Genomic DNA, 16,279 nt, shown 5'->3' with positions numbered 1-16,279 from the left:
CAGGTATAGTCTGAACAGTGATTCTAGCTGGGTTTTCATCTTGCGTGAACCAAGAACCAGATACCAACCCCTTAATGTCCTTGAAAGTGACCTGTATGGAGGTTATGGTTTGATGGTGTGGGGTGGGATTATGATTGGTGAACGTACACACCTGCATGTCTTTCACAGAGGAACTGTAACAAGTGAGGTGTATCAGGACATCATTTTGCATCAGTAAGTCCACTTTTCAGGGGTCAGTGGGTCCCACCTTCCTCATGATGGATGATAATGCACTGCCCCACCAAGCTGCCATCGTAGAGGAGTACCTTGTAACAGAAGATATCAGGCGAATGGAGTGGCCTGCCTATTCTCCTGATCTAAACCCCATCGAGCACATCTGGGATGCTCTCGGTCAACGTATTGCTGTACATCTTCAAACCCCTAGGACACTTCAGGAACTCTAACAGGCACTGGTGCAAGAATGGGAGGCTATACCCCAGCAGCTGCTCGACCATCTGATACAGAATATGCCAACCCATTGATTGTGTGCCCTGTGTACGAGTGCATGGTGATCATATCCCATATTGATGTCAGGGTACAGGCACAGGAAACAGTGGCGTTTAGTAAAAAACCAATTTTGTAAATAAAATATACCCATTTATAGTAGACTAAGTACCTGTAATTTTAATAATGGAGAATTTTGGTTATGATAGATGATATAACCTACCAGCTAATAGAGCTATACGAAAGTGTAGAGTTGTAGTATTAATAACAGCCGATATAAGTTCTAGTAAAGGTATGGATCAGAAGTAATGATCTACCATTAGTTCTAATATAAAAATTCTAGAAGGCAAAGTTTTTATTGAAGCAAGTGGAAACTTTTTCTGTGCTTTCAAACAACTTATCTGAATACATGTAAAAATTAAGAAGTTTCTGTATTAATTTATAGCTACGTTATTAAATATTATGTGCCCAAGAAAGTGGTCAATAGGAGGCTGCTGAAGTATGCCGAAAGCTGTAGACAACAGATGTTCCCTTGGCCATCTGCTCCAGCACCTATATAAATACAGCCCAAGAGGCAGTAGGAAGGTTCACTTCACACTCAGCCACTGTAAGATCCACATCTGTTAAACATCGGATAGCACTCTGCCTCAGATGACATCAGAGCCAGACTGTGTCAAAGTGCATATTTTGTGGTAAAAATGAATAGGGAACTACTGAGGACTGTACACCATCCTAGATCACTTAGAATTCACCTAGAAGTAACTGTTAGTATGCTGTCCATGAGAATTATAAATCCGCATGGAAAGTGGTAACTTATTTCCACTTTTGTAGTGAGCATTAATTTTGAACATTTATTGCAAACTTTCATTTCAGCATTATTAGTCAGGACGAAAGATAGTCTAGTAGGAATGTACCATAGAAGACGCCTCTGAACTGCTAAATGTGCTGTTAGAATAGAAAGATTAGCTTTCAATTGAACATAGTGAATTTCCAAGTAATGTACGTGCAAAATTTTTATCAATATATTTGTTAAATAGAACTTTATACTTTCATTTAAAAATCATAGTCCTGATCCCACTAAGTAGAAGGAGAATATAAACGTTTCTTTCAGTGGGTTGGACCAGAATGTGGCTATGCAGACTGAAAACTAAGGTCAGTATGTTTCTCTTCGCTTTCTCGCTGACTACATAATTAGTTGCCAGGCTCGCGTGAGAAAGACAGTGTAATACAACAACTTTAACAATAATAATTTAACCCACCACCCTACAAGTGGTGCATGTGGATATGGTGCAATACATCTCCCCAGTGCTTCACACAATGATTGTGGGATTTAAATCAGGGGAATGGGCAGACCAATCTATCCACCAAATATCCTCTCATTCCAAGTGCTCCTCCACTTGCACTATTTGATGTGATAATGCAGTGTCATCCATAAAAGTGAAGTCAGGTCAAAATGCAACCCTGGAAAGATACACAAGCAGAAGGAGTGCAGTATCACAACAAAATTGTACTGTGCTGAAAGATTTGGAGGACAGTATGCCCATGCAACATTACACCTTCTCACAACATTACACATAGACCATCAAAACAATCATGTTCGACAATGCTTGGTGTACTCTCATATGATAAGGGGTGGGAACATATAACACACCCAGAAACGTTTCAAATGTGATTATTTTTGTGGCCTAGGTGTCATGGTGTGTGAAGACATAATGTTATAGGGGCATGCTGACCTTCAAATCTTTGAATGTGGTACACTCAGTGGACAACATTATTGTGACTCTGTACTCCTACTCCACGTATTTCTTTTCAGGGTTGCATTTGGCCCCCTGACTTCATTTTTAGGGATGATGCTGCATGACCACATCAAACACTGCAGATGGAGCAGCTCTTGGAATGAGAGGATACTTGGGAAATGGGCTGGCCTGTTCATTCCCCCAGACCTAAATCCCAACGAACATGTATGGGATACACTGAGGAGATGTACTGCAGCATGTCTACATACATCAGTGACCATCCAGTACTAGTGGAGGAATGGAATGCACTACCACAAGAACTCCTTAAAACCTAGTGGCCAGCATGGGAGCACATTGCCCCAGCATGCATTGCCATCCATGGAGATTTCACACCCTATTAAGAACCAAGTTCTTTCTACGTTTGGTACAAGTTTCATCAAGCTATGTTACTTGGCAGTCACACTTCATGTGAAAGCTATTTATGTTCTTATTTTTTTGCACACCAGTGTTTGTACCCTATTTATTTTCATGTGTTATGATTTAAAATTGGTTGATATGAATATTATCATGAATCTATCATATTCTACCCTACTATACCCATGACAGTAAATTCAATAATTGTAAATGTTGTAAAAATGCTGACTTGGTCTGTATCCTGGTAACCCTAATGCTGTTGGAATCAGTGGAACTCACAATGAAGTAAATAAATAAATATCACATGAGTTACAGGTTTCAGATTTGTTCGTTTCCACCTCTGACACTTTCATTGCTCTCACTGACTTCTCATGTTCTCAGATCTTACCTGCGAATCTACTTCTACAAAATTCATAGTATATGTACATTTTTTTTACCTTTATGTGGATAAAATTTCTTTCTGAGCTATTACCAAATTTATAGGTTTTGATAGTGTGTATATCTTGAGTGACTGAAATATTTTGTCATGGTGGAAGTCTTTGCATTGTAAACAGCATTTTTTGTTGATTTTTTTCTCAAAGAGAACTTATGAATATGATTTTTACGTTCAGACTGACAAAAAATTGTTTATGGAATCTTACTAATAAAAATACTAGTTCGTTAGTCTGTAAAATCTGTCCAAAGGCATTTTATTTTAGTCTTCAGCAGCCTTGACAGTTATATTACATTGCTATTTCTGATTATCATGTCCCTGACATTTCCATTGGCCAAAGGTTCTGTAAACAATTCCCTCTTCTACGCATATCAATCACTTTTTTGTACTTGTGTGCTATTTCTTCTTAATTTTTAAGTTGTATCTTTCTGTAACAACTGCCTGCAGCCTACCATTAGGGGTGTAGTGACTCCCACTATATATATTCCACAGTACAGTGGTGTAGACTGTAAGAGAGTTTGGAAATTTGTGTTAAGTTCCTATGGAACCAAACTGCTGAAGTCATCAGTCGCTAGGCTTACATACTACTTAATCTAACTTATGATAAGGACAACACAGACATACCTGAGCCCGAGGAGGACTAAAAAAAGTCTGAGAGGGGGGGGGGGGGGGGGGGGGGAGCAATGTGAACCATGGCAAGGTGCCCTAGATGGTTGGCTGTAAGATAGTTCTATGGTTCTGTGCAGCACTGTGTTTATTCCTTGTTTTAGATTATATAGTTTTTCCTTCTTTTGCCTCATTGGCACTGAATGTCATGCAAACTGCATAGTTCTGTGTAATTAATTCATATGTGGAAATAAATCTTTTGAAGAGCTCACCAAATATAATTGGTGGTCTCAACTCGATCAAACATAACAGTACTTCCGTGTTGGCTTCAATGTTCCGCACCACGTCAAAACTACAACTAATACTCCTGCACCATCCATGTCAATTTCTTATTTACCACAAAGATGACTTCCTTGCTAGTGCCTGCTGAGTCAGCCTCAAGTAATGAAGTTATCATCAGGTTTACAATTAAGCCACTATCTTTTTGGCAACATAACCTATTTCTTTGGTTTGTGCAATTAGAGAGCCAATTCATCTTAGCACAGATTACAGCAGGTGAAATGAAATATAGCTCTGTGGTACCTGCATTAATGGAAGATATTGCTGCAGAAGTCCAAGACATTCCTGCTATGCCTCCAGAAACTAAATGATTTGCTGAGATAAAGAATGCATTGAATATGTGACTGCCCCAGTCTGAATCTAAATGTCTAGAAAAGCTTTAATGGAAAGAGGAATGACATGACAGTTCTCCATCGCAGCTACTTCATCACCTGTGTATTCTGGCAAGTAATACTGTCAGTTATGATTTTTTCTGCAATATACGGCTATCCTAACTACTGATGGATGCACAGGTGATTTCAAAATTATGTCCCAGAGACTTGAACACCCCAGCACAAACAGCTTCAGAAATGTATCAAATGACAAATGTCATGATGATGGCTACTGCACAAGGTAACACAACTTCAGCAATGTCATCACTACAGTCTAAACTAATTGGGCTTACAATGCAAGCAACTGTGCTACAAAAACTCATGAAAGGCAACACACATGTTGATGATCAAGGAGTCAAAGTCATTCGCCAGCAACACACAACATTTGTTTGTACCATAGATAATTCGGTGAAGATGCTCGGGAGTATATACTACTTTGTGAAGCAAATTGTGATGCCAATACAGTAACAGCTACAACCATGTCCGCTGGCAACACATGACGTTTGTTTATTACAGACCGCAAGACAAAGGTGCAATACCTGAGAGACATCGGAGTGGAAATATAAGTGTATCCCACAACGTAACCATGATGATGCTTGCCTATATGCTGCAAATGATGTGAAGATTATGACCTCCAGACATGTCATTTTACTGATCAATCTTGGACTGCATCATACATTGGTTTACTGTGGCTGACACCCCATACTGGGAGCAGACTTCCTGGTGTTCTACAATCTGGTACCAGACCTATGTAAACAGCAATTAAGTGACACAACAACAAATATGGCTGTACTAGGTAAGGTGAACTATACTACTACTATGACAGTCAGGTGATTGCTGGGGACATCAAATATATCAAAAAATTTCCAGGAGATCATGAGGCAATCAATTATGTTAGCACCTGTCAAACGCTCAACAGTTCATCATATCCTCACTACCCCAGGCCTGCCAACTTATGCACATCCTTGATGTTTAGCACTGGCTAAGTTACAAATTATCAAACAAGAGTTTCATAGCATGTTAGCTCAAGGTATTTGCCACTCTTGAAGTAGCAGCTGCCAAGCCCCTCTTCATGTAGTACCCAGAAAGAGGAATTGTTGGTGCTCCTGTGGTGATTACTGGCAATTAAATGTGAGAACATTCGAGACAGATATCCCATGCCTCATATATGGGATTTCTCTACTGGGATACAAGGCAAAACGATTTTTTTTTCAACAATAGATTTGTTGAGAGCATACTATCAGTTTCTGGTTACTCCTGAAGACGTTCCCAAGACAGCTGTCACCATGCAATTTGGTTTATTTGAGTTCATATGAATGCCATTTGAGCTCTGTAATGCAGCATAGACTTTTCAGCAAGTCATGGATGAGATAACGTGCAGAATTCAATGAAGTTGTAGTTTTGGCATAAGAAAGTCCAGTTTCTTGGCTACATAGTGGATGTATGTGGCACCTGACCACTGCAAGACAAAGTGGAAGCCGTGTGTGTGTACATGGGCAGTTACAGTTCAGCAGTTGTGGACTGTCTTGCTGTAACAACTTTCTACCAGTGGTTTTTGTGACATCATGCATCAATAATAGCACCATTGAATGAACTTTTGAAGGATGCACATAGGCCAAACATAGCCATTTGTTCTGCAGAAATTTTGACCTCAGGCAATCACTTCAGCACATAATGTAGCATATTCCGGAGACTGAGGAACCATGAAGCATGACAAACAATGTTCTATCTGGTCCAGCATGAAATTCAACTATAAACTGAATATCCGACAATGTGTGGCCTGTCAAAACAACAAAATCACACAACATGTCAAGGCACCACTGGTTACATTTATAATATCTAACCAGCAATTTTATGATGTCCACATGGATATTATAGGCTCACTATCAATGTACAAAGGCTGCATTTACTGCCTTACGATCATAGACAGATACCTGAGAGGACCAGAAGCAGTACCAGTGGCAGACATCATTGCGGAGACTGTGACAGAAATGTTTTTCAGAGGACGGATTGTTTAGTTTGGCATACCATTAAGAATAATGTCTATTTGAGACATACTTCTTTAAAGCCTTTGCCACATTTACAGGTGTCAAATGAATAAGGACCATCACTTATCGTCCCACAGCAAATGGTGTTGTGGAATGCCTGCACTGGCAATTGAAATTTAACTTTTTATGTCACGAAACAGACAAGAGGACAGAAACTAGGATTGTGAACAGTTTTCAAGAATGGATTCAGAGCCACAAGGGGCAGAATTGGTGTACAACCAATCATTATGTCTGCCTGGAGAGTCCATTCACAATTTGAGAGATGAAAACATCACACCGTCAGACTTTACTATGAAGTTGTGATTCCTCATATGTCAGTTTCATACAGGGGAGCCTCAGGAACAAACCAGACACTGCAGATTTATCCCCTGTTCACATGTGCTATTACATAATGATGCAGAATGCAGACCACTGCAACCCCCATATGAAAGTCTATGAACCATAATTAATTGAGGTAACAACAATTTCAGATTCAAACAGATACAAGTACATCTTGTCAGCCATAGACAGGACAACTCAATGGGTGGAGGCCACACCTCTGACAGATTTATTGGCCGGTACCATCGCCCCAGTTTCATCACACTATGGATTCCTTGCTTTGGATGCCCAGAGCCCCTGACAACTGACCAGGACTAGCAGTTTGAGTCCGCCCTGTTCTCTGAACTCTGCCACCTCTGCAGTTGTCACCGGTTCCACATGATGGCCTGCCATCCTCAATCCATTCAACATGTGGAACAATGGCACCACACCCTCAAGACAGCACTTCTATGCCATGACCAGGAGAGGATGGAGGCCCTCCCATGGGTGCTGCTGGGCATTTGAGTTGCATACAAAGAAGATAGGGATGCGTCACTGGTAGAAGTGCTCTACAGGATACTGATCACTCTCTCAGCAGAATTCATATCACAAACCACAGACTTTAAGGGCGTCAATCTGTTGGACATAGTAAAAGTGTCAGAGACCATATCTGCCATGTCTGCATACCACTATCATCCTATCATGTCAAACCAACCATCTTTGTGCACAAGGACCTCCAATTTTGTACACACGCCATGCTCAGGACTGACACCATGAAACCTTCCCTCCACCATGCATACAGTGGCCCATTCAAGGTGTTAAAACAAGGTCCAAAAACTTTTGATATCTTGTAAGCTGGAAAAACGACAACAGTGTCATTGTACCACCTAAAACTGGCGTGGACTTTAGTGGTGGACACACCAACCCCAGCTCAAGGCCCCTCAAACCAATTTACAGTCGGCCTAGACATGCAAGACTACCTCCCAGAAGACACTGCAGGACTCACTACTCATGGATATGGCCAAATTCGACAATAGACAGTTGGATTACAGCACAGTCTCGACGACATTAGAGCACTCCACACCCCTTCCACCTATGATTGACACAGCAGATTTGAAATCCACTCTTTCTTCAGATGGCTGCCTGCTTGTGTCAGCCCTTCATAACAATGACTGACAGTCTGGACACTGCTGCCAGTGGACCAACAGCCTCACCAACACCGGACATTGCATCACCAGCCACCAACACCTCAACAGACACCGCCACTGCTCCACTAACACTGCCACTAATGTCATGAGCCAGCCGCCCTTTACAGCTGATCACACAGCTGATGGACTCCAATATATTGGCCCTTGCCATCGGCAGCCAGACAACACATCACGATGTACACCAGTCACAATGCTCCGCACTTGTGAGGGTGTGCTCTGTGGGGATGTAGAGCCACTGGCTCTACACCCCCTCCGCTCCCCATCCCTTCCAATAATATTGCTGCCCTACCGCAGCAAGAAAACTGTATCTTTGCCAGATCAGTTCTCTGTAGTTTGCACTCTATGCTATACATGTTGAGAATAAAAGTATTCATAGTAAGTGACTGGAGTGCAAGTGATTATTTATGATTGTAATTCCATGCCCACTCCAAAAGGTAGCATAATGTATGTGCTTTTATATATGACAAATGCTAGTACCGAAATTTTTCCTGAAGGCCAGTGGTTATGTCTCATAATTTTATACATGTTCTTTTTTGTGTTATAAATGGGAGTTGTTCCTTCTAGGTTATTTCTCTTGTTAAAAGCTTACTGTAAAATAACTCTTCTGTAATCAAATTTTTGATGCCAGTTGAGTCAGTCATTCCAGTAATTTTTTAAGAATATTCTAATTTACATCAAAACTAACCTTAGAAAGATGGTGTTTACCATTGCAGTAAATGGTATACTGTGTAATTATGCCATTAGGATTCTCTGGAGGCAGCCAAGAAACCAGAATTGAATCAGATGTTAATGAGAAGGCCTTCATGGCAGCTGGTGGGCCAGGAACTGAAACACATTAGTAATCAACAGATGTATTTGTAATAAATTTGTTGTAGCATCAGGTACAGTTAATGGAAAATATGATTTATTGCATTGCCATTATTGTAAGAATCAGTTAATTTAGCACTAAACTAGCTTGGTTCAGAGGATCAGCATCAGACTACAGATCAGAGGTTAAGACTCACTCAGAGCCAAGATTTTTCTTTGCCTTCTTTAACATGCATTTCACTAATGGCAATGATACTAAGTGTATCTGACAAAACTGAATTGCACAGTAGTTCATATTCCATATGTGCAAGCCCTCACTTCTTCCCCCATACGGTGTGGTGAGATTTAATAATTTGTTGAAAACATAGGTTGAAAGAAGGCAAGATTTGCCACACCCAACAGGTGCCTAGGGTAGCACCATGGCATTCGAACTACCCTTTGGTTTGACTATAGCTTTAATAATCAAGGCTAAAAGTGGAATGTTTATCAGGAATAAGATATACATCTTTTACACAGTCACACTGATACTGAGAGAAAACTGAAAAAGAGGATGTAAAATAGAAAGATGTTAAAAGGGAGATCATGTTACCAAGATTCTTCTATCAAAAGAAACCCATTTAGTTTCACTAAGCAAATAGGCACATATGAAAGTTGTAACATTACATGTATGTGGGCAAGTTATTCACCTCCCAGGATTTGATACAAGGTGAGGTGAATTAACTTGTGACTCTGAATGCTGGATGATAGCCCCAGGGCCACCAAAGTGCTGTGGCTGAAGGTATGGGCAGCCCTTAGAGGCTCACCTTTACACATATCTTTAAAATTATGGGAGTTAACATTTTACAATGACTAAACATTTTGAAAATGAACCTCTGAATTGGCAACTTTTAAATGCTTCATGCATTTTCAACAAACAATATGAATCGCATATGTTAGCTGACACCACCTTTGAAAACAGGGCCAAAAGATGCTTGTATCAGAGAGGCCAAAGTAATTTCTTAAACAAATTTAATGAAAATTTGTTGTCATTTAACATGAGCACACTTCTGCAAGAATGATGGCTTATTTATTTATAAACATACCTTTATTTATATTTATTGTGCATGGTCTGAATGTAACCAAATGTTTACATTGTTTCTTTATTTAAATGTTGTTGTAATGTATTAGTTTAATCCAGGAAGTGGGCAAATTGGATCAAATCGTGTCTGTAGAACTTAATAACAATGTATTTTTGGTGGGGATGGTCTTCAGGCAGTGGAGAAGCAGGCAGTGGTAGAACAGCACTGGAGTCCTGGAGGCAGACTTTTTTCGAGTTGTGCACTCAAGGGAGCAATGCTAAGCACTTTTCACTGAGGTCTTGAACAATCTTTTACATTGGTTTTCGAAGAAGGCAAACCTACCAGTGATAGAGTGCATTTTTTGGTTGAGTGAGTGATTGATTCTGGGTGGTGAATGGCTGCTATGATACTCTAACTTTTTTCTGATTGCACTGTGAAATTGAGAATAGATAGAGTATGACTTTCTACCCACTATCTGACATGTTAATTTGTAAATCATCATATTGTACTCTGAACTATTTTGAGCTGGTGAATATTTCATGTATTGTGGTCACAATATGGATATAACTGTTGGGCATGAAAGCAGATATGCTCAGCACATCTCATCTCTATAACTATGCCAGGCTGTTCTTTTTAAACAGAGCTGTGTGCAGATCAGTTGCCAAGATGTGAGCAACCTCAGTTAAAGCTGCAACTGGTGTGCTCATGATTAATTGATTGTGTGGTCTGTTTCATCATTTTTGTACATAGTTACAAATTGATATTGGAAAAGTCAATTTTTGTGAGATGATGAGTGAGACAATGTGAATTTATGTGATGATTACGAATTGTATATCTATTAAAACATGAATACGTTTGCATGCATAAAACTGTCAGCAAATGTATATATACAGGTTAATGTCTTCATGCTCTTCTTAATAATTTATTTTCCAATTAAAAGCAAGATGATTTTTACATCATTGTGTGACCATAGCTTACATTTTTTTCTGTTAAAGGAAGCATATTTACATTAAATCATGACACTTTTCTTATGACTAAACAACAATAACTCTAAATAATTGTAAAAGCACAGTAATATTTCCAGTTTTGTGGCATCTCCATGACTATAATCCTTTGCTTTGTACAAATGGCTGAAATTTAAAGATTAGAAAATATTTACAATTCATACGACAGGCAGTAATGCTGATTATGTTACTGAGGTATTCTACAGGAACTAATCCAGATTTTAGAAAGCAGTTAGCTTCACTAGTTTCTATATAGTTTAAGATTGTATTTATTCATCAACACTATAATACAATTTATTAAAAAGATACAATATTAGTGCCATTTTAAAATGCCTTAATTTTTTATGTGTGGGATGCCAGTCAGAGACCTACTTTGCAGCAGAAAATCATTAGGTAATGTCCCAAAGTTTTCATGGTATTGTAGATTTGTTACCTAAATTTGCAGTTGAAAATATGCTGAATCCAAGAAAATGACAAATATATGAATAAAAGATAAAATGTTAAAGCCCAAGTTGTTACTACATAGACAAGAAGACAGGTAGAGAAAAGAATGCCAACTGATACAATTCAAACATTACTGTTCATTGAACAAGTATGGAACAGAAAGTATAGAGTAGACCTGTATCTCCAACTTGTTGAATCATGGTGTGGGAAGCTACTGTATCTAACAGTGGGATTTGTTTCATAAGAGGCGTGAGCAAGAAAACATTCTTTATGGCATGGAGGCAAACAATCTCTCATTCTCATCCTGAGATATTTACTGCCAACCCTGAAACAAGTGTTGTGTCAGTTCATGAATGATGATGGCTGTAGGCTGGTATGAAAGCATGTGTCTTCACACTGAATCCCAGTCTTCACACAGAATCCCAGACATGCTCCATGGGTGACAAATCAGGAGGTTTGGCAGGCCAGTCAAGGAACTGTACAGTCACGGTGTGGTGTGAACTGCAATGTGAGGATCTTGCTTTGTCCTGCTGGAATATGCCATTTTGTTCCCTGGTCATGAAGGGCACACAAGTTAATGTAATATGTGTCTAACATTACTTGAACTTTTCGGTGGCACTTACAACACAATACACCCAGAGGATATGCATGTGTAACTTACAGCCATCTTTCATACTTTAACAATGCCCAAATCATAGCAACTCATCGATCAGATAGCTGATTGCAGTGCAAAGACTACAGAACAAATGGTGATGAGGTGGAGTCAGGATAACAAGGTTATAACAGGATAAGGAGTTTGAATACTTGCCAGTATGTATGGTCTTCTTGTGTGCAACCCATGGATATTTTTCTTGATGACTTTATATCCTGATGCCACCTCATCGCCATTCATTCTGTAGCCTTTGCACTGCAGCCAGCTATCTGACTGATTGGTTGCTGTGATTTGGGCATTGTTAAAGTATGAAAGATGGCTGTAAGTTACACATGCATATCCGCTGGGTGTACTGTGTTGTAATCTCCAACCAAAAAGTTCAAGTAATGTTAGGCACTTATTCCATTAAGTTATAACACCATTCTTCACATGTAGAAATGCTTTGTCTATACCAGTATTGAAAATTTTAATCACCCTATCCCACAGGTATTGAAACAGTGGTGTGTTTTGGTCAAGGTGTTCATGATGTCGTTGTACATACTGTTAAGGGATACTGTTGGCTAATGGATGAAATCTCTGACCTTATGTTCTATATGTAAATAACAACTTTTTACACTTGCTTTCAGGCCTTGCACTGCTGGTATGAAAATTAAATGCACCTTCATTTCAAACTGTCTTTTGTTTCTGTTGGGATGAACAGAAAAATAAACTAAAAAGTTGCAGGGCTCTCAGGAAGCAACTGTAGTCTATCTGACCAGCTTGGACAATTATTTGTGATCTGACAACTTTCCTGACATGTTTATTACAAACCTGAATGTTTACAAGGTGCCGAGCCTGATGAAATTGGAGTTTTATTTCATCATGTATGGTACTGCAATTATGGCTTTACATACTGACCACTGTAGTACACATATGTGGACATATCAAGTTTGCTGCTATCCTTTCTCTCATATTTTAATGCAGCTGCACCATAGGTGAAAACACAAATGGACCAGGTTAACATGACCAGAGTTCATATCTTTGATCTGACTTTCAACTGTTCCACTGAATGTCACTTTGCCTGGCATTTAGGTGTTGCATTGCATTTTGTACTTCTCAGGGGAGTACCCACCCCACAGAAGAAAAACTTGAGCTAATCACTTTATTTACATCTGTGTTAAAGAGAGAACCACTGTTTCCTCATCTATGCATATTGTTGGGTTCGGCATCACCCTTAGCTGACAGATTATTGCTTTTGACATAACTGCAGTTGGAACCATTGTGGGGCTTGTTGTTCCCATAGCCTTGTCAGTTTGCCTGTGGAGTTCTATATACCTTTCAGCAGTGATGTATTTCATACTTGTACTTGTATTGACTATGTATTGTAATATAGTGTGTTTATCTACATTTCACAAATTCCTGCTACTTTACACTAAGAAAGGCAAAATGAATATGAGAAAACGTTATAGATTTCTGTTAAACATTGGAGTCATATCAGCTATCCTTCTGTTATGTACAAGCTGGGAAAAATATTTTTTTATGGTGTTGCACATAACAAAGTTAATACCTTAGTCAGATACATAGAGCATACAGGACATGGAATGAGTCAGTTTACAGATAAGTATACATGATTAATGTTAAAATTAATGCCCATATTATTTTTAGTCCTAATCACATAACTACACTAAAAAACTAATTTCTTTCAATTTTTTATTCAGGCTAGCAGTATTTAAACAAAAATTTGTCAATGGAAAAGAAGGAATTGTCTATGAGAAATGATTGGAGGTTAGATTTAAAATGTACTTTGAAACCTATGAGACATTTTAGATTATTGGGCAAATGATCAAAAATGTTTGTTGCTGCATATTGAATTTCTTTCTGAGCCACCAATAGTAATGGGTAATAAGGGACATTTTTCCCTCTAGTGTTGTAGGTATGAACATCACTATTCTTCTTGAATTATGGTAGATTATTTATGACAAATTTCATTACCGTAATTCGATAGATAAAAAATCTATTCATCAAGCAGCAGCAGGAGAACATGATTTGTGTTCTCCTGCTACTGCTTGGTGAGTAGATTTTTTTTATCTATCCAATTACATTATATTTTGAAATCTTGATTATTTTTGTTGTTAAATTTCATTATCAAATATATGTACTGTGATGTTGCAGTTACAATTCCTAACTCCTTAAAGAGGTGCAATGACCAAGGATGAACACCACATATTATTCTAACTATACATTTTTTTGAAATCAGTACTTTCTTTCTAACTGATGAGCTACCCCAGAAAATTATTCCACAAGACATTATTGAGTGAAATGTGCAATGAATACCAGCAGGTTGATTTGTTTCTGAGACTAGCAGTTATATGAAGAGATAAAGCAGCTAACTTAATTATTTGAACAGCTTGGTGGTACAATACTTCCAGTTAAAGTTTTCATTAGTATGTACGCACACGCGCGCACGCGGTCACACACACACACACACACACACACACACACACACACACACACACACAAAGGAGTAGTCTACCATGTTTACAGTCTCCCATTCATTTGCTACATCAGTTACTGTTATGACTCTGTCTGTTGTATAGAACTGAATGTAGATTTAATAATTTGTTGAAAACATCATTAACAATTTCTTCTGCTATTTTCTCTCTGAAGAGATTTACTGTGACACTAGTATCATCTGCAAAAGGGTCCACTTCTGCTTGATAAATGTTAAGTGAAAGGTCATTCACATACATAAGGAATAGGAGTGGACCCTAAATTGAACATTGTGGGACTCCCTTTGTGATTTCTCTCTAGTCATTAAAATTTTCTCTCCTTTCAAGGGCAACTTTCTTCTTTCTGATTGTTAAGTATGATTCAAGCAGTTTGTGTAAAGCCATCAGTTCCATAAAACTTAAGTTTTTGTAGGAGAGTAATATGATCTGCACAAGCATGCTTAAAAGAAATTTCTAAACCTCTTACTCACCTGATTAATTGCAGCATTAGAGAAAACATGTATCCAACATTTCTAAAAATGAGTGTAGTGAAACCAGTGTGTAAAAAGGGAAGTAAGGAAGAAGTCTCCAACTATAGACGAATATCACTGATTCCCACTTTTAGCGAGATATTCAAAAGCATTATCCTTTCTCAGCTAAGTGCCTTTTTCACAAAACATAAACTGCTTGTAGATTCACACATGGCTTCAGAAAAGAGCTACGTACAACCACAGCAGTTACACAGTTCATCCATGAAGTTTACTGTCTGTTGGACCAGAAGATGCAGACTGCAGGTTTATTTTTGGACCTGACAAGAGCATTTGATACGGTAAACCATAGGGTACTTCTTAAAAAGTTAAAATCTTATAGTATTGGGGATCAAGCCATGAATCTTTTAACCATGTACCTGTTGAATCATAAGCAAAGCACTAAATTGTCATACAAAATAGATAATAAAATCATGAACTCCCAGTCCACCAGTGAACCTGTGTTACAAGGTGTACCACAGGGCTCAATCCTTGGACCCTTTCTCTTCCTTATATATATTAACGACATTGCACAACCCATTAACTCCCATATTGTAAGCTATGCAGATGACATGTCAATATTATTCTATGGAAGAGAATCTAAAGGGCTAGAATCTCTTGCTACTAGTGGTGTAACAGAAGTAACAAAATACTTCAATGATCAGGGACTCAAGGTGAATGTCACAAAATTTCAACTACTGACATTTAAAACAAGCAGTTCTCATCACAACAATATGAATAGTGTGTGTAATATCTCTGCAACAGAAAATGGTAACTGTAAATTCCTGGGTGTATATGTTGAAGAAAATTTGCAGTGGACATACCACATTAATTTCGTATGCGGAAAAGTCAGTAGTGCCATATATCTCCTCAGCCAGCTCACAAAGATAGTTCCTAGCCAAGCACTGAAACCAGTATATTATGGAACACTTTACCTCTTTCTCAATTACAGAATTGAATTATGAGGCTGTGCAGCTGATGTACATTTAAAAAGAGTACTACTACTGCAGAAAAGAGCAATAAGACTTACGCAGGGGATGGGACATAGAGATTCATGTCGTGAAGTGTTTGCCCAGCATGAATATCTGACAATATATTCTCTACATATCTTCAAAACAGTTGTATTTTTTTATAAGTCAACTAACAAAAGCAATCAAGGGCAGTGTTGTACACGATCACAACACAAGAACAAAGTGTAACTATTTCCGTAACAGAACAACGTTAAAAATGACTGATAGAAGTCCATATATCAGTGGTCTGATTTGGTATAACAAGCTACCAAACTCTCTAAGAACGTACATGGGAAATGTTTTTAAAACAAAATTAAAATATTTTCTAATAGAAAAATGTTTATATTCTTTCAAAGAATTTTAAGATAGTGATT

The 16,279-nt window shown here is 38.5% G+C and overlaps 1 protein-coding gene across 1 annotated transcript in view; it reads right to left on the bottom strand.

The window, feature by feature from the left end:
• Window positions 1-16,279, bottom strand: part of LOC126297570 (Down syndrome cell adhesion molecule-like protein Dscam2) — a 647,360-nt gene that overhangs the window by 101,850 nt on the left and 529,231 nt on the right. Inside the window, exon 26 of the mRNA XM_049988565.1 lies at window positions 8,621-8,760. Within this exon, the coding sequence (XP_049844522.1) occupies window positions 8,621-8,760 (140 nt within the window). The remainder of the gene's footprint in view (window positions 1-8,620; window positions 8,761-16,279) is intronic.

Source organism: Schistocerca gregaria, chromosome 1 (assembly GCF_023897955.1).
Source record: "Schistocerca gregaria isolate iqSchGreg1 chromosome 1, iqSchGreg1.2, whole genome shotgun sequence".
Classification (NCBI taxonomy): domain Eukaryota; kingdom Metazoa; phylum Arthropoda; class Insecta; order Orthoptera; family Acrididae; genus Schistocerca; species Schistocerca gregaria.
This window is presented reverse-complemented; position numbering and strand designations above follow the sequence as displayed.